Genomic DNA, 22,687 nt, shown 5'->3' with positions numbered 1-22,687 from the left:
AACTGATCCGGCCCGCATGAAGCTGCATTTTGCTCAATCCAGCCCGTGACCTAAAATGAGTTTGACACCCCTGATCTATCCCATTAATCTCACTGTCCTCCTTGCGTAGTGGGGGTGGCATTGCGTAGCTCTGCAGCGTCAGCCATCACCATTATGGTTTCGATTCCCGCCACTGTCTGTAAGGAATCTGTACACTCCCCCGGTTACCATGTAGGTTTCCTCTGTTGCCCTGGTTTCCTCCCCTGTTCCAAAGACGGGGTTAGTAAGTTGTGGGCATGCTATGTCGGTGCTGGAAGAATAGCGATCCTTGCAGTCTGCCCCCAGCACGTTGCCAACACAAGCATACATTTCACAGTATGCTTCGATGTTTCAAGGCACGTGTGACAAATAAAGCTAACTTTTAATCTCACTTAATCTTTATTCTCTTACCTTTTTAAGATACTTCCTTAAACAAATCATTCCAGTTTGCTTTTATGATCTATTTCTTGTTAACTCTTTTGTTTGAACCTCTGTGGACGTTTGCTGGAAAGACAAAGGAGGGCTTTCTATGAAGTTGCCACTGGTTGCCCAAGACCAGGGTGTTGGCCGTTGGTTTCAGGGTGGCAACAATGAGAAAAGCTCTAAGATTATTTGGAAAAGGCTTTACATTGTAGCCTCCTCAAGTGGGCCTAACCCTGAATCCCTTCGTGTTCATGGTGCTGGGGATGAGAAATTGTTCTATTATCCTTTACCTTATAGTCATACAACATGAAATCAGGGTCTGTCTGCCCTATAGCGACACACACAAAATGCTGGAAGAACTCAGCCGGTCTGGCAGCATCTATAGCAATGAATAAACATCCTTCGTCAGGATTGGAAAGAAAACGGGAAAGAGTCGGAATAAGAGGGTGCGCGGGGGTAGGAGTACGAGCTACAAGGTTATAGGTGAAGCAGGGTGGGTGGGGAGGAAGTAAGAAGCAGGGATGTGATAGGTGGAAAAGGTATAGGGCTGGAGAAGAAGGAATCTGATTGAGGAAAGTGGACCGTAGGAGAAAGGGAAGGAGGACAGGCAACAGGGGGAGCTGTCAGGCAGGTGAAGAGAAGAGGGGAGCCTGAGTGGGGAATGGAAGAAGAGAGAAGGGGAAGGGAGGGAAAATTACAGGAAGTTCGAGCAGTTGATGCCAAAATGCCTAACCAGGCTAGCCCCATTTGCCAATGTTTGGCCCATAACTTTCTAAGCTGTTACAATCTGCATACATATTGAATGTGGTCACTGTACCTTCCTCAAGCATTTTGTCATTCCACACACACATCACCCTTTGTGTAAATGAAAGAATCCACAATCCTAGGGAAAAGACGGAGTATATTCACCCTGTGATTATATACATCTCTATAAGATCACCTCTCAGTCTCCCGGGAGTAAATCCAACCTCTTTCCCGTAACCCAGTCCTTTGAGTCCTGGCAACATCCTCAATAAAGAAGGATTAAAAGTTGTTTCATTCTAAATATTACTTGCCAAAGTATTTTGTTCTTTTATACACGGTACATTACTTTTTAAAAGGGTCATCCAGGTCAACAAGGTCCGAGAGGTTTTCCTGGTCTGGATGGGTGCAACGGCACCAAAGGAGATCCTGGTTCCGATGGTTTTAAAGGATATGCTGGAATACCAGGATTGCAGGTGGGTAATTGATGCAGTTTTGGATTGACTAATTTTCCAGGGGAAATATTTAGTATGGAAGGATGGTTTCAAATTTATTTGGTTAAGACCGCAACTTACTCAGACTGGCAGTGAATAGATGATGTGATTGTTTCGCTAAAGAATTCAATACACCAATTTATTTAATTATCCATTTCAAAGATCAATTCAGCTGAACTTCAATTTGTCCATTCTCGAAGGTTTCAGTGTTGAATTATTGTACACTGAGAGGTGGCCTGAAGGCTTAGTGCTGCTCTATTCCACCATCTGTTCTCTCGATATAGCAGACATTAACTCTAGACTTTCATGCAGCTATTTATCCACAACCGATAATGTCAAACAAGCATTGTAATTGTAATTGGAATTAGTTTATTATTGTTAAATGTACCGGGCTGCAGTAAAAAGCTTGTCTTCTGTAATGTTCGTACAAATCAATTCATTACACAATGCTTTGAGATAACACCATAGACATAGGGGCAGATTTAAGCCAGTCAGCCCATCGAGCCTGCTCCACCATTCAATCATAGTAAATTTATTTTTCCTCTCAACTCCATTTTCCTTCCTGAACCCCATAACTTTTGATGCCCTTACTAATTAAATACCATCTACTTTAAATACACCCAATGACTTGGCCTCCACAGCTATCTGTAGCAATGAATTCCACAGATTTGCATCTGTCTAGTGAAAAAAATTCCTCTCATCTCTATTCTAAAGGGACATCCTTCAAATCTGAAGCTGTGCCCTCTGGTCCTAGACTCATACTGTTGGAAACATCCTCTCCACATCTACTGTATCCATGCTTTTCAAGATGTGAATGTAGGCCCAGAGCCATCAAATTTTCTTGTATTAACTGTTTCAATCCCAGGATCATTCTCGTAAACCTCCTCTGGACCCTCTCCAATGCCAGCACATCCTATTTTAGATATGGGACCAAAAACTGCTAACAACACTCCAGGGGTGGTCTGACCAATGCCCTAAAGCCTCAGCAATAGTACAAGGTAAAACAAATACAGAATGCAGAATAAAGTGTAACAGCCACAGGGAATGCTCCAGATCTCTGTACTCCACTTTCGAATTTTGGTTCTTTGGAATTCATTGCTGTATTTTGGATGTTTGGATGTTCTGACTGAGGATGAAATTTTAGCCAATTGCCTCTTCAAGGTGTGTCCTTGTATCAATGTGCTAGCTTCGGCTGGACCATAAGCTTTACTCCCTCTTCGGGAAACCTTTGAAGAATAATCCAGAACCTGGTGAAATCCCAAGAGATTTTTAAATCCCTGATTTCTGCCCTTTCCATCCAGGGTGAAGTTGGTCGAAAAGGTGCCAAAGGAGAGCCAGCCTACTACTACAGCCCGTCCGCTGGAACAAGGGTGAGACAGCCCAAGCGGTTACACTGGTTCCGAGGTTATGGAGAAAAACTGAGTGTCGGAAAGCCAAAATAAGCAAAGGAGCAGAACGTAGAATCAGGAATTGTTGTTACTTTAGAAATTATATGATGACCATCTGTGCATTTATTTTACTCAGGTTGACATGGTAATGCAGTAGAAATTATTGTAGGTTCATGCTGATTATGAAAGACTTGTGTTAATACAGCATCCCTTACAACCTTGACAGGTCACAGCTGATGAAGCTGTTGCAACAATGCAGGAAAGGTCAATGCCAGTTGTTGCATGCAGGCTTTCAATTTCTAATGGCATTTTGGATTCATTGCCTCGTCAAAAGACGACGCACTACTTCAGAACTGATGTGTAATCAGACCCTTGACGTCTTCGAAGCCAGATTACATTTCCATGAGGAGAGTACTTCCAATCCATTATTGAGCCTCTGGGCATTCTGGCAAGGCCTGTGTACCTATTGATGCTCCATAATTGACCTTAAAGGGAGTCCCTACCTTTTAAATGCCATGGGCCAATACCAGTAAGCAAGGGGTCTGTGGATCCCAGGTTGAGAACCCCTGCCTTAAGTGGAGTGGTTCGGTGAGCCGCTTCAGAGACCACACTGACTGACTTGGAGTCCCGTGTACACCAGTCTAAATGAGACATGAAGTATGGTTTTTCAGTCTTCATTAATAAGTCTATTTTTTGTTCATTCCAACTAGTTTTTGTTAATTTATTTCCAGATTATTTTCTGAATTTAAGTTCCTCATCTGCTATAGTGGGATCTGAACACAGATATCTGGATTATTGGTCTGATAAATTAACCCCTGTAGTCCTACCAACCTCATTAGGCACCTTTATCGACAGGTAATGCAATATGCTGAGTGGGAAGAAGGACTTCACTACAGCAGAGTCTCTTTTGTAGGTGCCTCTCTCTTCCCCAGATAGGCTCTCAGTGAAAGGCACTGGGACCCACGTCAAAGCCATTTGCTTTCCTTCAATCTTGGTAAAAGTAAAGTCTGTGGTAGTTATTCATGGCTCAAATGTCAATGTTTCATTACATTTATTTGTTAAATATATTCATGTTTGAAGTTGCCTTGATCTTTTCTTTCCTCTCCCACAGGGTGAGCCTGGCCTCCCAGGTTTGGACGGGTTTCCTGTGAGTATCTGAGCAGCACATGTTGTGTTGGGTGGCAGGATCAAAGGAACTGTGTCTGACCTTGGTATTTTTGCATGTCTAGCAAGAGGGGGCCCCTTAATTATTTGGAGACACAAAGATGTCGGAAGCTGCAAAGTGCTGGAATCTGGAGCAGGGAAAGAACAATTTGCATGTAGGGGATAAAAAAAATTGCCCACATTTCTGGCCTTCATGCACAGTTTACACCCAAAATATTGACAATTCCTTCCACTCCCCCCCCCCCGCCCCCACCATAGATGCTGTTTGATCCACTGTGCCTCCGGCATGTGTTTTGGGTGCACAATCCACAAATGAGTTTCATTTCCAAAATTGCTCTGATTCCTGTTCTCAGTGATTGTCCTACAATAGGTAACTGAATTTATTTTGTCATTTTTACATACTGATCATCATCGTCATTTCATGCCGTGTCGTATGACATGGGCGATCATGGTCTTATGATCATGATTATTCTTGGCAAAGTTCTCTACAGGAGTGGTTATCCATTGCCTTCTTCTGGGCAGTGTCTTTACAAGTTAGGTCACCCCAGCCATTATCAATACTCTTCAGGGATTGTCTGCCTGGTGTCATTGGTCACATAACCAGGACTTGTGATCTGCACCAGTTGCTCATACGACCATCCAGCACCTGCTGTCGTGCCTTCACGTCACCCTGATCAGGGGGCTAAGCAGGTGCTACACTTTGCCCAAGGATGACCTGCAGGCTAGCGGAGGAAAGGAGCACCTTACGCCTCCTTTGGTAGAGACGTATCTCCACAACGCCATCCACAGGGAAGGTTAATGGTGAACAAATGGCACAAAGTAATTCAATATGGAGAAGCGTTAGGTGGCACTCAGGAATTGAACAAGGCAAAGAAATATATAAAGAGCGAGTGTACACAAGAACAGAGGGATGCACATGCACATAAACATGCACATCCCTCGCAGGCAGTGGTGGAGTTAAACCTGGGTTGCTGGTGCAGTAATGGCATTTATTTCTGTCCTAAGTGGCCAATCTCTTATCTGTAGGCTATGTGCACCTTACATGTCTCAGTGGGGATCACTTCACGAAGTCCAGTGTGTACGGACTCATCTCAGTCTCTCTTCATAAGGTGACCTGGCTCACATGTTTCTGCTTTGTCTTGCAGGGTCCAAAAGGTTTACCTGGTCCCTACGGTCCCCAGGGATCTGGAGGCACCCCTGGTATTCCAGTACGTACTCTCAGAAAAACAAACCTGTATTTTCTTTCATCTATCTCAGACCGTCTGGTAGTAAGGGTGTTAATTAAAGGTGACGATAGTTTTGTCTTCCTGTTGTTTTATTCTTTGCCAGATATACCGTATATTCCGGAGTATATGCCGACCCCCCCCCCCCATTTTCAAGGTTAAAAAAGGGACATTTTCATGTTATCTTTGTATAAGCCAACCCCTTTTGTAGACGTTTTTGATTTAACCAGAAAAGATCATAAGATCTCACATGCCGGTACTCAGCTTTGCCGGATCCAGAACCGGGACATCTTGTGAACCAGTACCTGATAAGAAAACAGGCCTACACATTGTAGAGAGTTATAGGCGGATTCTCAATAAATAAATCAGGGAGGGAAATTTTGGATTAGGTCTCCAATGGTAAAGAACCCTTAGAATTGTAACGCCCGCGAAACCAATTAGCACCCATCGTAATCTCGTTAAAACAACACGGGGTGGTGGGATCAGTACATGTACTCAGTATTGAGTTTGTGACCACCATGTACAAAAGATTGAAACAAGTGTGATATGATGCTGGCTTCAAGCTGAAAGTTGTTGATTTTGCTAAAGGAATGAATAATTCTGCAGCTGCTAAGAAGTTTAGTGTAAACGAGAGAGAGTGAGAGAGTGGAGAAAGGCAGAGGACACGCTGAGGGAAATGCCAATGACGAAACGTGCAAACCGCGGGAGAACATGCCAGTGGCCAGAACTGGAAGAAAAAGTTTTAGAGTGGGTGAATCACCAGCAATCGTCAGGATACATTACCACCAGAGAAATGATTCGAGTTCAAGCGTTGAAATGGGCCAAAAAACACCATGAGGTCAGCGAAAATTTCAAAGCTACGTGAAGTTGGTGCACCCGATTTATGAATAGACGTGATTTTGTGTTGAGACGAGAAACAAAGATTGCTCGGAAAATTTCCGCGGGGTGTTGATGTTTACGTTCAAGAACGCTGCTGGATGGATGAAGCCGGTTGCTTGGAGTGGGTTAAAGAGGTGTGGCGTTGACATCTGGAAGGTTTCGGGAAAGAAAAATTGCTACTTGTCTGGGACGTGTTCAAAGCACACTTGTCAGGTGAGACAAAAGCAGTGTTGAAAGCTGAAAATATGGACGTTGCAGTCATCCCCAGTGGTTTGATGTCTGTGTTCCAGCCACTAGATGTGAGTTTAAACAAATCATTCAAAGAATTCATGCGATGACAGTGGAACAAAATTGACTCAAAAACAACCAATAAATACAACCTGTCTTCCGTGTATTCGTTTTTTCGAAGTTTTCACCCTGTGTATAAGCCAACCCCCTAATTTTAGGACCAAAATTTAGGGCCAAATTCTCAGCTTATTCACCAGAATTTACGGTATTGAAAAGTAGTGCGATCTTCTGTTGCCTTCAGACCCTAATAAAGAGTCTAAAGGAACTAAATTAGGTTCTTCAGCCCACTGAGCCTCCTCCATCTAATCCTGGCTGATTTTTTTTCAACCCTATTCTCCTGCCTTCTCCCAATTACCTTTAACCTTTCCAATCAAGAAGCCATCAATTTCTGCCTTGAATGCACTCAGTGACAGCTTACACAGTCCTCTGTGGCATCAAATTCCACAGGTTCACTATATTCTGGCTGAAGTGACTCAATTCTATGGGACATCCCTTTGTTCTGAGCCTGTGCCCTCTGTCCTAGGCTCTCCTACCAATGGAAACATCCTCTCCACATTGACTCTATCCAGGCCTTACAGTATCCAGTAGGTTTTAGTGAGATTGCCCCTCATCCTTCGGAACTCCATCAAGTACAGAACCAGAGCCATCAAATGCGCCTCATATGTAGAAAGCTTTTCATTTCCCGGATCTTGTTCAGATATCTGTTAACTTAACAGTCCATAAGACCATAAGGCATAGGTGCAGAATTAGGTCATTCGGCCTATTGAGTATTACGGCTGATATATTTTACCTCTCAACCCCATTCTCGTGTCCTCTCCGTAACTTTGACACCATTATTAATCAAGGATCACTGCTTTAAGTATACCCAATGACTTGTCATTCAAGAATGTCTGTGGCAATGAATTCCACAGATTCACCACACTCTGGCTAAGGAGTTCCTCCTCATCTCCGTTCTAACTGGATGTCCTTCTCTGTGTGCGGTCAAAGCCAGCAGCTCAGGGTTTTACCCTGTGGCTGCTTTGTTTAAATATTTGCCAGTGTCTCCCCCTAGTGGTGAAAACAGTTATTTGCGAGCTATAGGAGTACCAGCAAAGTCTCAACTTCAATTCCATGCAGGAAGAAAAGCAAGTTTTAGTACCGGGGCAGTGAAGTGTGCCCATACATGGAGGATGAGCAGCATTCTATCTCCCTTCTGGGTGACATGCCCACCCTGATGGTTCTGCACTCACGCCGTACTTTATGGGGACAACTTCCTGATGATGTTGCCAGAGACAGACCTATACCAAAGCTGATCTGGAAAGAATGGCAATAAAGTTAAATATTTAAGTTCCCTTTGAGTGTTTGTAGTTCATCATCTCAATGTTATTTCTCTGAGGAACCTTCTAATCTTTTGGTCTTTTTCCGCAGGGTCGCCCTGGCCCACCGGGATCTCGGGGACAGAAGGTTAGTGACCGTTCAACTTGATCTGTAGTGTTTGCTTACAGAGGTACCGGGAGATCTGTACAGGCGCTCCTACACTTTGGCTTGGTAATGGGGGTGCAGAGGGTGGTGATGGAAAGCTGTCCTAAACTCTTGACAAGAAGCGTATCACAGGGACTGGTGCTGAGAACCTTGCTGTTTGTCATAAATGTTAAACATTTGGATTGAATGTACGATGTACAGTACTGATGAAAATATATATGGCTAGAGTGCCTAAAGACCTTAGCATAGTACTGTATTTTTCCTGTTTCCCAATAACACTTAATACTGTCGAGCTAATACAAAACCAAGTACTCTTAATCCTGTTTTAACCAATATACAGTGCTTTGCTAAAGTCTTAGGCACCCTAGCTATATACTGTTTATGTCCCTAAGGCTCTTGCATGGTACTGTATATGTAAGCCTGCAGATGACATGAAAATCCTTGTGATATGGATAGTGGGTCAGATAGATTTAGGCCATAGAACATTATTGATGGTTTACTAAAATAGGTAGAGCAAAGGCAGATGGAATTTAATCATGTTAAGTGAAAAATGATGCACTTTAGGGGAATTAAAGATATACACAATGATTGGTGGAGTCCTAGGTAGTATTGGGACAACAGAATCTTGGTTTACAAGTGCTAGGATCTCTGAAGATGGCAATGTACAGAAATAGGTGGTGATGCAGGCATAGAAGGTACTTGCGTAGAGCATAAGAGCAGTGTGGTGGAGTGCAACTTTATAAAACATTGGTCAGGCCACAAATGGACACTGTACCTTATACAGTTCTGGCCACCGCACTGGGCAGAAGGTCAGGTTGGTGTGAACTAGCTAGCCCTAAGGTCCCATTTCCATGCTGTAGTACTCTATGACTCTACAACTAGAGCAGGGGTTCCCAACCTGGGGTACACAGATCCTGATGAAGGGTCTCGGCCCGAAACGTCGACTGTACTTCTTCCTATAGATGCTGACTGGCCTGCTGCGTTCCACCAGCATTTTGTGTCTGTCCCTCAGTTAATGGTAAGTCCACAGCATAAAAAAAAGGTGGGAACCCGTGGACTAGAGGAAGGATGTCTTGTAACTAAGAGGGCAGAGGGGAGATTCACCAGATGTTGCCTGGATAGGAGCATTTCATTTACGAGGATAGACTGGATAGGTCAAATTTCTTTTTCTTGGAACACAGGAAGCTGGGGAATGGTGGGGGACCCTGAGAGAAGTATACAAAAAAAAAGCATAGAGATTGGCAAGCCATATCCCACAGCAAAGGGCGTGGGCATAAGTTTAGGGTAAGAGATTTGATGTGTAAAGGGCATTTGAGGAAGAGGTTTCTCATCCAAGTTGTGGCTGGAATTTTGAACACACTTTCCGAGTCGGTGGTGGGAGCAGGTCCTCTCATAACATTTAATAAGTCTCTCGATGAGCTCTTGAGTTGCTGGGGCTTAGATGGCTACAGACCAAGTCCAAGTGAATAGGATCAGTGTAAATGCAAACCTTACGGTCAGTTTAGGCACGATGGGCTGTTTCTCTGTTGTATGGCTCTGTTATTCTGTTATAGATTATTCTGCTATTCTCAGATCTTTGGGTATGTCCACAGGCCTCAGTAGGAAGCTACAACATTGAAGAACGTGGTTACAGAGGGCATGCGGTGGTGTGAGACCATCTTGAGCCACAGAGACTGAATGTATAGGACCACACACACACACACACAGTTCGTACTATGCAATGTGGTTTTCAAAAAACGTTCTTCTAAATTTAAAATAAATCTGTGTTTCAGGGTAACATGGGATTAGGATTCCAAGGACAGAAAGGGACAAAGGTAAGCATGTGGCAGGGGTGAAAACTCCAGCCAAACTACTATATTCAATATTTTGCATCGAAGGAAGTACATTCTTACTCATTATAAATAAAATATCTGCATTTTCACTATGGATTCTTCTATTGTGAACCCTGTAATCCCAGTTACAAACGCGTAATATCAATGTACACTCAGTGGCCACATTATTAAGTATGTTCTTGGTCTTCTGCTGCTGTAGCCCATCCACTTCAAAGTTTGACATGTTGTGCTTTCAGAGATGCTCTTCGGCACACCACTGTTGTAATGTGTGGTTACTTGAGTTACTCTCTCCTTCCTCTCAGCTTGAGCCAGTCTGGCCATTCTCCTCTGACCTCACTCATTAACAAGGTGATTTCATCCAAAGAACTGTCACAGATTGGATGTTTTTTTTTTGCACCATTCATGGTCCTGAAAAACATTGTCTCGTTTTTACTATGTACTGTACCAGCAGTTATGGTCGAAATGACAATAAAAGTGACTTGACTTGAAGTTCTAGAAACTGTTGCGTGAAGATCCTAGGAGATCAGCAGTTTCTGAGATACTCAAACAACCCTGTCTGATACCAACAATCTTTCCATGGTCAAAGTCACTTAGGTCACATTTCTCCCCATTCTTATGTTTGATCTTAACCTCTTCACCATGGCTGCATGTTTTCATGCATTGACTTACTGACACATGGTTGATAGATTAGATAAACAGCAGGTGTACAGAAGTACCTGATAAAGTGGCAACTGAGTGTCAGTATGACCAGAGAAGAATCTGGGAAAATGAAGCACTTTAGCTTAGGAAGTTACCTCTTCCTGCACACCTAATCCTTTATTGATCTCGAAATGCAACAATTTGCCTGTTGAAGTCATTGATAATATCCTCTCTTTGTCTCAAGAATTATTCCAGGTCACTCTGATAACCAATCACATTCCAGACTGGCATACTGCATCCCCTGTTCCATTCAATATGTACTTTTGTCTCATTGTTTTTCTCTTACATGAATAAATACTCCTTAAAATCTGCCTTCCCAGTACTAGAAGGTTCTATCAAGAGATACAAGTCTAGATCTCTGCACATTCCATTTGCCTGACAGAGGGCATGGAATCAGAATTTCTCTGCCTGGGAATGGTGGCATGGTGATTAAATGACTGAACTTTTATCAATAAACCTGGGCCAATTAGGTTGAATTATAACCTAGTTGTAGACAATTTAAACCCAAAAAATTAAATAAATTTGGAATGAAAGTTATTTTCGGTATTGCTGACCATAAATCAAGCTATGGTTTGTTGTTTCCTCTCAGAGAAGGAAGTCCACCTTATCTGGTCTGCAATATAATTAATTAAACTCAATCCAGGTATTATAGCGATAACACCACCAGCAGTTTTGCCTACTTCTCACAAAAACAGAATCTCTCATTTAGTAATGTAGAGAATCATGGACTCAACAAAAGATTCCTATTCTTATTGACTCATTTCATTGTAAAATTTCTCTGAAGGCATCTACAATCTGTGCTTATTAAAATGATTGAAGATAGTAACAGGGCCATCCTTCAAAATTTCCCATCAACTATCCCATAACCTTTCTGTGTAACATTCCCAAAGTAGCAATAATCAATATTCAGCTGAAAAATGGAAAAGATTTGTGCGATTCTGAAAAGAGAAAAGGAGATTACATTTCAGATCAACGATTGTCCATGAAAATGACATGAGTGTTAGATATTGAAGCAACCACTAGAAGTTGGATTGAATTAAGCAATAATAAACACAAAAGATTCTGCAATGCTGGAGTTCTAGTGCAATGTATGAAATGCTGGAAGAGTTCAGGTGACCTGCTCGGTTCCTCCAGCATTTTAAATGAAGTAAATTTATTTCAGTCTCAGAACTTCTGTAATCTCTGATCAGCTGCAAGAATTGCCCCATTTAGTTACTCTTTTGTCCTAAGGAACATTGAATTTCATTTGGACTGGATGTGTGCGTTCCTTAAATAAACTTGATAGGGAATTTGTACTTCTTCCATTTTATTGTAGTACTGTAAACATCCAACAAGTAGCAGCATGGAGCTGTCATCCTTTCCCCCCTTTATTGCTAGCAAGGGACTTGTTTTTTTGGTTCAGTTTTTGACAAATTTTCTGTTTTAGTTCATTTTTTGGCAAAATCAGATACCTTTGATAAATAACAGATGAGTAATCCATCAATTTCTATAATAAAAGTCGGTAATCATTATAAGCACTGAATCATTAAAATACACCACAGTATCAGGTCATTACAGTTAATCCACTGACTATTGTAACCCGTACATACATTTGGAATTCAAAACAAGTAAAACCCACTGTGCCTGGGTGACAACATGGAACTATGTTAGTGAAGAGTAAATATTTCAAAGTAAAGATCCAGAAGTGGTTTGTTTTGGTTAAAACTGAACAGTTCAAGCTCTACCAACCATAAAGCAGACCAGTTCAGTCAGCTGTTCTAATAGAATATTATTATTTTATTTTATTTTTAAACTTTTTTTATTGTTTAATAGAATATTATTATTGACCTGAAACATTCCCCGCCGTTGCTGCCTGACCTTCTCAGTATTTCTAGCAGTTCAGATCTGCTTCATTTGGCAAATGTACACCGAAACATTGAAAAATATAGTAAAGTGCATCTTTTTTGTCAACAACCAATACAGTCCAAATATGTGTTGGGGGGGGGGGGGCAGCGCACAAATATCACCAAGCTTCCTGAGCCAACATAGCATGCCCACAGCCTACCAATCCTGTGTCTTTGGAATGTGGGAGGAAACTGGAGCACCTGGAGGAAACCCACATGGTCACAGGAAGACTCATTACAAACGGCGGTGGGAATTAAACTCTGATTGGTGATTGCAGGCACTATAAAGTGAAGCACTAACCACAGCACTGCCATGCATTCCCCATTTAGTTTGCCTCCTGCTCTTTAAATAGGAAGGGTATAATAGTGTTTTTTTTTTACACCCAGGTCTGTAGTTATTGGACGTCTCCGTCGTCCTTATATTTTAGTTAAATGTTAAAGCTGCATTTATGGACTGCAGCAGAACGATGAGGTGCCAGGTGTTCATCTGATAGTGTTAGCACCTGGGGACAAGTTAAACAATGTGTTAGGGGGCATGTCGAGCTACTTGTTAGGTCTACTCCAACTGGAATTTAGAAGAATGAAAGGTGATTGTATTGAAACATAGAAAATTCTGAAAGAGAAGTTGGCAGAGTGTGTTTTTCTTTACTAGGCAATCTAGAACCAAGGAGTCATCTACTTAATAGAAAGGTGAATAAATATTTCTCCTCTTAGAAGTTCACGAGTCTTGGGAGCGCTTTACCCCATTGGTTTGTGTAGTAGAGAATTCCAACAATTCATGACCTTCTCGATCACTGGATGTTTTTGATGTATTCCTCAATGGACAGAATGCTGTTCTATGAGGGAGAGAGGGTGTTCGGGGATTAGGAGACAACCAAGAACTGAGGTCAGAACCTGATCCGCCATGAACTTGGTGAATGGCAGAGCAGGTGCAAGTGCCACCTATCTCATTCCTGCTCCTCGTCCTTATGTGCTCAAATCACAAATAAAGAAACAATATTGAAAATGCAGATATCTGACACTGAGAATGAGTGAGTGCATCCTAGTTACATTGTGCGTTACTCTGTGTTAATAAACAGCAAGCGACTGCAGTAGGGTTACTGACTGCCTTTAACTGATGCTTTTGCTGACTTGATTCTCGTTTGCCTTCAAGCAGGTTGTATGTGAGACCACCAAGCTCCACTGACTGTGTAATCACGTTGCAGCCAGCTCTCACTGTGATTGAAACCACTTGTCAATGACGCAGTTCTCCTCTGATGAGTGTGCTTGGCAGCTCTTGGTTTTTAATGTCAGGCAAACCTTCTAGAATAGAAGCTAGTGGGCATCTTAAAGCACTGTGTCACCGTAGATGCAGTGGGGGAGTTTGAGGAGCTCCTGAAATTGAAACTGCCTGAATAAAATTCAGTAGCCAATAGTACCAGTTAATCATCTTATATTCAGCATGGAACCTGGCTGTCCTCACTTTCCTAAACACAAGAGGTTCTGAAGATGCTGGAAATCCAGAGTAACACCTACAAAGTATTTGGAGGAACTCAGCAGGTGAAAAATAGAGGGCTGCGTGTAATACTAGGTAATTTCTAAAGTACATGTTCGGCACAGATTGTGGGCCGAAGGACCTGTATTGTGCTGTAGGTTTTCTAAGTTTCTATCTTGGAAGGGTCTTGATCTGAAGCATCAATTGTTTATTCTTCTCCATAGATGCTGAAATGCCTGCTGAGTTCCTCCAGCATTTTGTATGTTTTACTGGCTTTAGACTCCCCCACTCTCCCCCCACCCACCCCATCCCTCCAGTGCTCAATTTAGGAAATGGGGAATGTGATAGAGGTGAGCATAGTTTAAACTGCTGTAGGTTCTTTGAATTCCTGCTGGTCATAAGTGAGGGGATGACAAAGCTGGTCAGCTGTTGATGATTACTTAGAGTAGATATGCAATGGTCTCAGTAGAAACCAAGCTGTCTGCAGGAGCTGATGCAACCAAAGCAATCAAGAAGATACTTTTAAAGAAAATTTCAGAAACTTGGTGAGGAAAAGGAGCCCCACAGACAAGCCTGGGTTCTGATGGTTTTTTTGTGCTTGGCCAAGCTAGAAATTCTCAGATTTCTTTATGACATTGAAAGAAGCTGTTTCAGCTTGTCCAATCAATATTGGCTCACATCCTCAGTAATTTTCCCTGTTACTTACTTATTCCCACCAGTTCCTCCACAGATTCTGACCAAGTGATAGTAGTAGTTGGTGACCTACAGAAAGGAAATTCTGGTTGCCATGGCAATCTCTTCCCAGAGCTTCCTATGGATAGGGGGCAATGCAGATGAGAGGCAAGGGCGGGACTGAGTACAATCTATGTGTGCAGACAATTCCTCTGAAGTATCTATCCTATGCATAATGGTCAGTGATGACCAGAACCCCTTGGGTCATTGCCATAGAAAGTGGAAAGAGAAGACAAAGGCTTACAATTGGGATAAAAGGAATTACTAGAGTACTGTGCTGGAGCTTATTGAAAGAAGCAACCAATAGGTGCCAAGCTGTAAGTCTCTAGCTGCCTTTATTATGCTTCCATAGATATTCCACGCTCCATGCCCAGATGTGTTGCTATTTTCACCATGATTGATGCTGTGTGCTGAATCACCCACTCCCTCACGTCCTCTACTCCTGCAGGTCTGGCTCATGCTGCATGCTACTAAATTCCCCTGACCCAATCCCCATGGCTGTGTATATCCCTCCTCAGCTACAGGGCTTGGCCTCTTGTATCAGAATACAAAACCCCACACCCATAACATCCTTCAAATCTCCTTTTCATTATTTTACGTCACCCCTCAGCACATTCTGCCACCTTTCAGTACTTTCCATTCTTCGCGCCCTGTTGCAGATCCCTATTTCCCATCTCGCATTCCTTTCCTCCTTGTTCTGTCCCCTCTTCACATTTTAATTCTCCACCTTTGGTATCATCCAAAGGCTGAAAGCTGACTGTATTTCAATGTATCTTCCTTTGCCTTTGAGCTCTGTGGCATCCTGCTTTCGTCCTTCTTTAACCCAGTGAACAGCATTGCCTGTTTGATGGCCAGCTTACTCTGCTTGTCACAATGTCCTTGACCAACTGGAAACTGTCCAAGAGCTGAGGCCAATCCCTGTACAAGCATGATTAACTACTTCATTCATCTAAGTTTTCCAAACGTTGCTCATGGAAACATTTGTGAAATACTTGAGGGAAATGTGGTTAACCTTTTCAATATTTCTCAAACAAGCTTTCTTGCCTTGTGTATACACCTTGCTAACTTGCTCTTCTTTCCTGCTTGAGCACTTTCTCATGCTTCCTACTACACAGGAGGCAAAAGGCTAAGAGAGTTGGAAATGGGCGGTGTTATAATGACCGTGACTACTCTGGCTCAGTTCAATGCATGGAGCCTTTTCTCACCCATCTCTTTGTAAGTGGCCTCTGACCATTCTAAGGCTCCTGTATGATGATATTGACTTTGTACTTTCACTGTGCCAGGAGACGCAGTCCTTCCTGTTCTGGGCCGTAGTATGGGCATACCAACTTGGCTCAATTTTGGTCTACCTCTTAGCTTCTAACCTTTGGATTTTCTTCCATAACCCTTTTGGCTTGTCACTGATGTTGTTCTCAAGAACGTTTTCTAATCCTCCAGTGGTGGGTTTGTTACTTTGGGAATTATTACTTTGGTCTTTAATGCATTGGAACTGTTTCTGTTACTAACCATAACTAACGGTTTCCACTCCCCTTCTCCAAACCCCTCCCTCTTCCCTCCACTTTCCCTGACCTCAGGGTGATGTTGGCCTTCCTGGCCTCCCTGGCCGTCCAGGAACTATCTCACAGGTCTCAGGGCCTGGTTTAAACATCTCAATCATAGGAGAGAAGGTAATACTTGGGAGCGAGTTGTAAGCTGGACCAATGGTGGTACTGGAAGAACTGTGGTTGGATAAGTGATATTCTTTCCCATCCAAGGACATACGACCATATTTCTCTTCCTTACTAAATTAATTGATGATTCCTGCAACTGGCTCAACATCATAAATTCTGAGTTATGTTTATGACAACTTAAAGGGCTATGCTTTGAGCTCTCAAAGTGTCATTCAACAGCTTCCCAAATGACACAGGAACTGTTGAACTAAGTAAGTTGGGTTACAACAGCAGAGTTAACTTGGAGCGCACCTGTTGAATTAAGGATGTATTACTGGTGGGTGAGTGCTCCTCTTTGGCAAGGCTAAACATTGCAGATTCCCCATCCTAACCCAGACTGTCGTATGGTCCAGTGCCTTGTTTCTTACCAGGGCAGCCATTGTCCCAGCTAACAACAATGTGTATAATGATGTCAGGAGAAACATTTATGCTTCCTTCCTGATTGCTGCACTTCAGGGAGACGTGGGTCTTCCAGGTCCTCCGGGCCCTCCACCAGCCACCGGAACGCTTGAGTTTGCTAGACCAGCTGGATTTCCAAAAGGGGACCGAGGTGAAAAGGTTTGTGGACAAAATGGAGGCGGGTGGCCAGGGTGGGGGAGGATGAAAGACATCAGTGTAAAGTTAAGCTCTCCTTCCGGAGGTAAGCTAGACCGACACACAACCCAAAAGGGTGTTGGCTTTTGTCTTGGCGGTCGAGTGTCATGGTGATCACTTTGCTCATTAAGAAATATGCAAGTGAACTTTTGTGTCAATGTCTCCACTGGGCAGCTTCAGTGTGAAGGACAGTGAATTTAGCTGCCTTGATTTGAATCTTTAATGGTGTCCCCCTTATGATATCTTTTGAGTGGGACCTCAGTTGGTTCTGAATTCCGGGAATGATTTTGGTATGAATGTGCCTCCTTGTTAAGATTGGTTGTAAGCATATTTTATAGAACATGGAATGTAGAGCAGGACAGCACAGGAACAGGAACAATGTTGAGCTGAACTAATTAAATATGTAAAAAAATGCGCAACTGAGCTTGTCCCTTCAACCTACACACTGCCCATATCCTTACATATCCTGCTCATTCATCTGCCTTTCCAGGATCCTCTTTAATACCTCCATCATATTTGTCTCAACCCCCTACCCCAGGCAGTGCTTTCCAGGCACCTACCACTCTCTGGAAAATAAATTGCCCCACGCATTTCTTTTGAACTTATCCCCTCTCAACTTAAATGCATGGGTGTTTGATATTAGGGGTTTCACAGATCTGAGATTAGGGAGAAAAATACTGACTCTGTACACTATCTAAACGTCCATAATCTTATAAACCTCAATCTGATCTTCCATCAGCCTCTGCTGCTTCAGAGAAAACAAGTTTGTCCAAACTCTGGTTTTAACACATTCCTCTAATGCAAGCAACAGTCTGTTAAATCCCATCTGCACCCTCTCCCAAGTCTTGACATCTTTCCTATTACGAGGCAAACAAAAATTAATGTAAGACTGTAGGTGTGGCCTTACTAGAATTTTACAAAGCTGTAACATAGCTTTCTGACTCTTGAACTCAATTCCTTAACTATTAGAGGAAGCAGGCCATATGCATTCTTTAGCACCTTATCAACCTGTGTAACCACTTTCGGGAAGCTATGGACTTGGACTCCAAGATCCCTCTGCACACCAATTCTGTTAAGAGTCTTGCCATTAACAGTGTACAGTCCTTTTACATTTGGTTTCCCAAATTTGGCATGGCTAAGCTCCATTTACCCACCCATATTTGAAATTGATCTATATCCCATTGTTTCCTTTGACATTCTTCTGCATTCTCTACGACACCACACACCTCTGTAATGCCCGCAGACTTACTAACCCACCAACTGCAGTTTGAGCCCAGTCATTTATATATATAGATATACCATAAATAACAGAAGTCCCAATATGAATCCCTGAAATTACAGGCTGCCAGCCAGAATATGACCTATTGGCTGCTGCCCCCTGAATCCAAATGATCAATTCCCCATGGATCCCACACACCGTTATCTCCTGAATGAGTTTCCCATGAGTATCCTTGTCAAATGCCTCACTAAAATCCATGTAGACCATGTCCACAGCTTTATCTTCATCAATCACCTTTGTCTGGGGGTAGTCCACCAGCACCTACAGTGATGTTAAACCTTTGCAGTGCGAAGGGATGAATTTTCATTTCAGTAATTTGGGCTCATTACTTAATATACTTATTATCAGGGCATTCCTGACTTGTGATGAAGTACTGATCGGGGAGTTTGTTCTGGCATATTTCCCATGGAAACTATCATTTCCTTCAAAGGAATTGCATTGGGTTCCCAGAGCAAAGGGCAAGTTAAAAGGTTATGTGTTATGCACAAATGTAACATATTTGTAGCCCACCTTCTGTTTACTTATTTAACCACATATGGGCAATTCAGCCTTGTAATTGGAGGGTATATGACCAAGGGGAACAAAGAATGCCTGCACCCACATCTCCTCCATTCCGCGGAGATCTGTGCTCACCTCATCTCCCCACTACCTTAAAGAACACAGAGCAGTACTGCACAGTACAGGCCCTTTATCCCATGATGTTGTGGTGACCTGTTAACCTGCTCTAAGATCATTCTAACCCTTCCTTCCCACATGGCCATTTATTTTATTTTTATCGATGGGTTTAAGATGTCTCTAATCTATCTGCCTCTACAACGATGTTCCATGCAACCACCACTGTCTGTGTAAAAAAAATCTGCTTATTAGGCATTATCTTCCTTCACGAAGCACTGACGACAGTCCTTAACCTATTGCATAGTTGCCAGGTTCTCCTTTCCTGCTCTTCTTAAAGGCACAATATTAGACATTTTCCAGTATTCAGGCACTTCACCCCGATACTTTCCTCCAATCTTGCATTAGCCTTTTCTGCTCTGGGGAAAAAAGCCACTACCTGTCCTCTCTGTCTATGCCTCTTATAATCTTATACACCCCTATCAAGTCAACTCAACCACCTTCAATCCAAAGAGAAAATCCCTACCCTACTCAATTTATCATCTTAATACATGCTCCCTAATCCAGTCAGCATCCTGGTAAATCTCCTCTGCACCCTCTCCAAAGCTTCCAGACCCTTCCTGTAATGAGGCGAACGGAACTAAACACAATACTGCAATTGTGGAATATGTGGGGCAATTTAAATTAAGAAGGTTTCAGGTATGAGTGTGATTAGTTGTTGCTGTTGATAAAGGAGCTTAAAGTGAATAAGTGATCATTACAAGCTGAGAAACAGCAGCTAGGAGCAGGAGATGAAAACCATTACTCCACAAAGAGTGTGGTTGATCTTTTTGTGAGATTTCACAGATTTCAATGATCAAAAGCAGATTGGTGAAACAATATACATCAATGTACCTGATAATTTTCTTGCTTTTAGAATGGCTGCATTGGATGGGAAAGTGATGACGCATTCACTGAGTTCATTGTACTCCCCAAATAACCAGTGAACTCACCAATTAACAGAGAGAGGGGGAAGTTGAAGCCTGATTGGTATCATCTCAAAGTTTGCAATGAAACATACCAAACATGGTAAACTCATTGTCCAATTACACACAACGTTCAATATCTTTCCCGACTGGTAGAATACCTGGATCATTGTTGGCTGCTACAAGCCTATCAGTGATCATGCTTGCAATAAGATTTTGAATTGGCGGATTGCAAGCATCACTGAAGAAGTGTATACGTCAAAGCTCATTGCTCAAGATACGTTATCTATTAATATTTTGCCAGTTCTTCTATAATATAACCCATTGATGACCCTGGATCTGTTTTAATAGAGGATGGCAATGTAAGATTTCCTAAAATGGTCTTGGAACTTGATATACTGTGTTAAGTTGGAGCTTATCTAATGAATCACTATTGTGATGTGTCCCCTTATTCCCTTTCTTCATAGGGCGATAAAGGGTTACCTGGTCCTCCTGGAAGGCCTGGATTCAGTGGTCTACCGGTAATGTTTCATTTTTTTCAATCACAAAGTCTGAAGTCAGTACCTAATACTGAGAGAGAGAGAGAGCAGGGACTGCTTCTCCTCTGTTGGTTTACACTTCCTTGTCTGGGATCTCCTGGTTCACTCTTGCATGTGCTGAACTTCTCACCGAGGCGACCAGGATTCTCCAGGATTAGTCTGTGGACACATTTGGTACATTTGGAATCGGTTTTGAAAGGGTTAGGGTTAGCAATGACCCCTGGCAACACCACTAGCCAGTTTAAAGAAAATAACACTCCAGCATCACCTTCTGCTTTGTATAATCAAGCCAATTGTGTATCCACTTAGCTATCTCTCCCTGGATCCCATGTGATTTAATTTTCCTTTGCAGCCTGCCATGGGGAACCTTATCAAAGGCCTTACTGAAGTCCATATAGACTACTTCTACTACCCTGCTCTCGCTGACGATAGTTACATCTTCAAAACACTCAAGATTTCATGAGGCATGATCTTCACACACACAGCTGTGTCGACAAACTTTTAAAGAACCCCAGTCTTTCCAAATCTTATCCCTAAAATTCCCTCCAATAACTTACCTTCCACAAACATTAGGCTTATTGGTCAATAGTTTCTAGGTTTTTTTTTTCCGGGCCCTTCTTAAATAAAGGGAGAAGATTAAACATCCTCCAGTCTTCAGGCACTTCACCCCTTGCTAACGATGGGGTATCAGGCAGGACTTTGGAGACTCTGATCATGTTGCTTAGGTGTGAATCAAATTAGGATACTTTACCTAAATGTGTGAAGGTTGCTTAAGAGTTAATGTTGCTGTGATAATATATTTGTTGCATGCACTAAATGGGACCAGTCATTTCACTTTGTATTATCAGTAGAAAGTCATACCATTTGCATGCACCAGCTATGCCATCTGCAATACGTGACTCACAGTGTCTTCTTTCCCAGGGTTATACAGATGTACTCAGATCAAAAGGAGAGAAAGGAGTCCCTGGTCTCCCAGGCGCAAGGGTATGTGAGTGTATTTTAATGATGTTCATTCTCTTTCTGCTAGTCCAATATAAAACAGACAAAGGTTTCTGTCCAAAATTCAAAGGATAGACCAGTTATATTGCCTTCCACAGAAGAGCCAGGCTTGGCACTCTTTAAATAAAGGTAAAAGAAATAAAGATTAACTTTATTTATCACATGTACATTGGTGTGTGTGTGTGTGTGTGTGTGTGTGTGTGTGTGTGTGTGTGTGTGTGTGTGTGTGTGTGTGTGTGTGTGTGTGTGTGTGTGTGTGTGTGTGTGTGTGTGTGTGTGTGTGTGTGTGTGTGTGTGTGTATGACCAACACTGCCAAGGATGTGCCCGGGAAGCACACAAGTGACTCAATGCTTTTGGTGCCAACATAGCATGCCCACAACATACTAATCTGTAAGTATTTGCAATGTGGGAAGAAACTGGAGCAGCTATTGAGCCCAGTTCTAAAGCAAGCACTGTGGGCTGGTATTACTCTAAATGAGTAAACATGGAGCCTTGGCCAACCAACAGATCAAACTGGAAGACTGGAGGCACAATCCTCACTAGTTTAGATACTGTAGGCACCTCATGCTTCTCCTGTGTGACCTTGCCTTAGGCAAGGGTGCAGGCTGAACATTTAGAAATTAGGCCTTTTAGATGCTGGGCTAGAAGAAGAGAGACAAGTGATATTGACAGGCCTGACACACACTTCCATACAAAGAATGACAGAGAAAGCTGGGGGGAAGATGTCAGTTTGAGCACTGCAGAACACCAAACTGATCTTTTATTATTGGAACAAATTGAGTTATTAATACAATGCAGATGATCTAATAAGAGTAATTTGTTGTACATTTTTAGAAGCAATCTCAATCAGTGCAAGTAATCTCCAAAGGTGGTCCACCATGAAACAGAAAAAATGTTTTTTAGAAGTTATATGTACATTTTTCTTGGGAATATTGTGTATATGTTATGTGTGTGCACTATATATATAATTTTATATTTATAATTAATCAAGTAGTGCAATAAGGGAGCAATTGTCTATTTGTCTATTTGCATTAAGTACATTGAAAGTTTTCATTTATGCATTAGAATACCAACATAAAAGTGGACAGTTAATCCTATCCATATTGTTGCTTTTATTTTATTTAAACATTTTGCAGCGTCTGACCAAAATTGAGTTGTTTTTTGTTCCACCTCGGTACACGTGACAAAATTTAGTATAGTAGTGTTCATTTCTGGTCCCCTCATTGTAGGAAGGGTGCAGAAGCATTAGAGAGGGTGCAAAGTAAAATTACCCAGGATGCTGCTCGATTA

The 22,687-nt window shown here is 42.3% G+C and overlaps 1 protein-coding gene across 4 annotated transcripts in view; it reads left to right on the top strand.

Moving 5' to 3' along the window:
* The window catches only part of col4a6 (collagen, type IV, alpha 6), a 409,162-nt gene that overhangs the window by 256,305 nt on the left and 130,170 nt on the right, over nt 1-22,687 (top strand). For 3 of the 4 annotated variants that reach the window (XM_073057903.1, XM_073057902.1, XM_073057906.1), the window contains exons 7-15: nt 1,542-1,658; nt 2,978-3,046; nt 4,176-4,211; nt 5,374-5,436; nt 8,026-8,061; nt 9,852-9,893; nt 16,865-16,966; nt 20,326-20,379; nt 21,319-21,381. In XM_073057903.1, the coding sequence (XP_072914004.1) occupies nt 1,542-1,658; nt 2,978-3,046; nt 4,176-4,211; nt 5,374-5,436; nt 8,026-8,061; nt 9,852-9,893; nt 16,865-16,966; nt 20,326-20,379; nt 21,319-21,381 (582 nt within the window). Of the gene's footprint in view, nt 1-1,541; nt 1,659-2,977; nt 3,047-4,175; nt 4,212-5,373; nt 5,437-8,025; nt 8,062-9,851; nt 9,894-16,273; nt 16,367-16,864; nt 16,967-20,325; nt 20,380-21,318; nt 21,382-22,687 lie in introns of all 4 variants that reach the window. The other variant, XM_073057904.1, reaches the window with a different exon arrangement.

Source organism: Hemitrygon akajei, chromosome 10 (assembly GCF_048418815.1).
Source record: "Hemitrygon akajei chromosome 10, sHemAka1.3, whole genome shotgun sequence".
Classification (NCBI taxonomy): domain Eukaryota; kingdom Metazoa; phylum Chordata; class Chondrichthyes; order Myliobatiformes; family Dasyatidae; genus Hemitrygon; species Hemitrygon akajei.
This window is presented reverse-complemented; position numbering and strand designations above follow the sequence as displayed.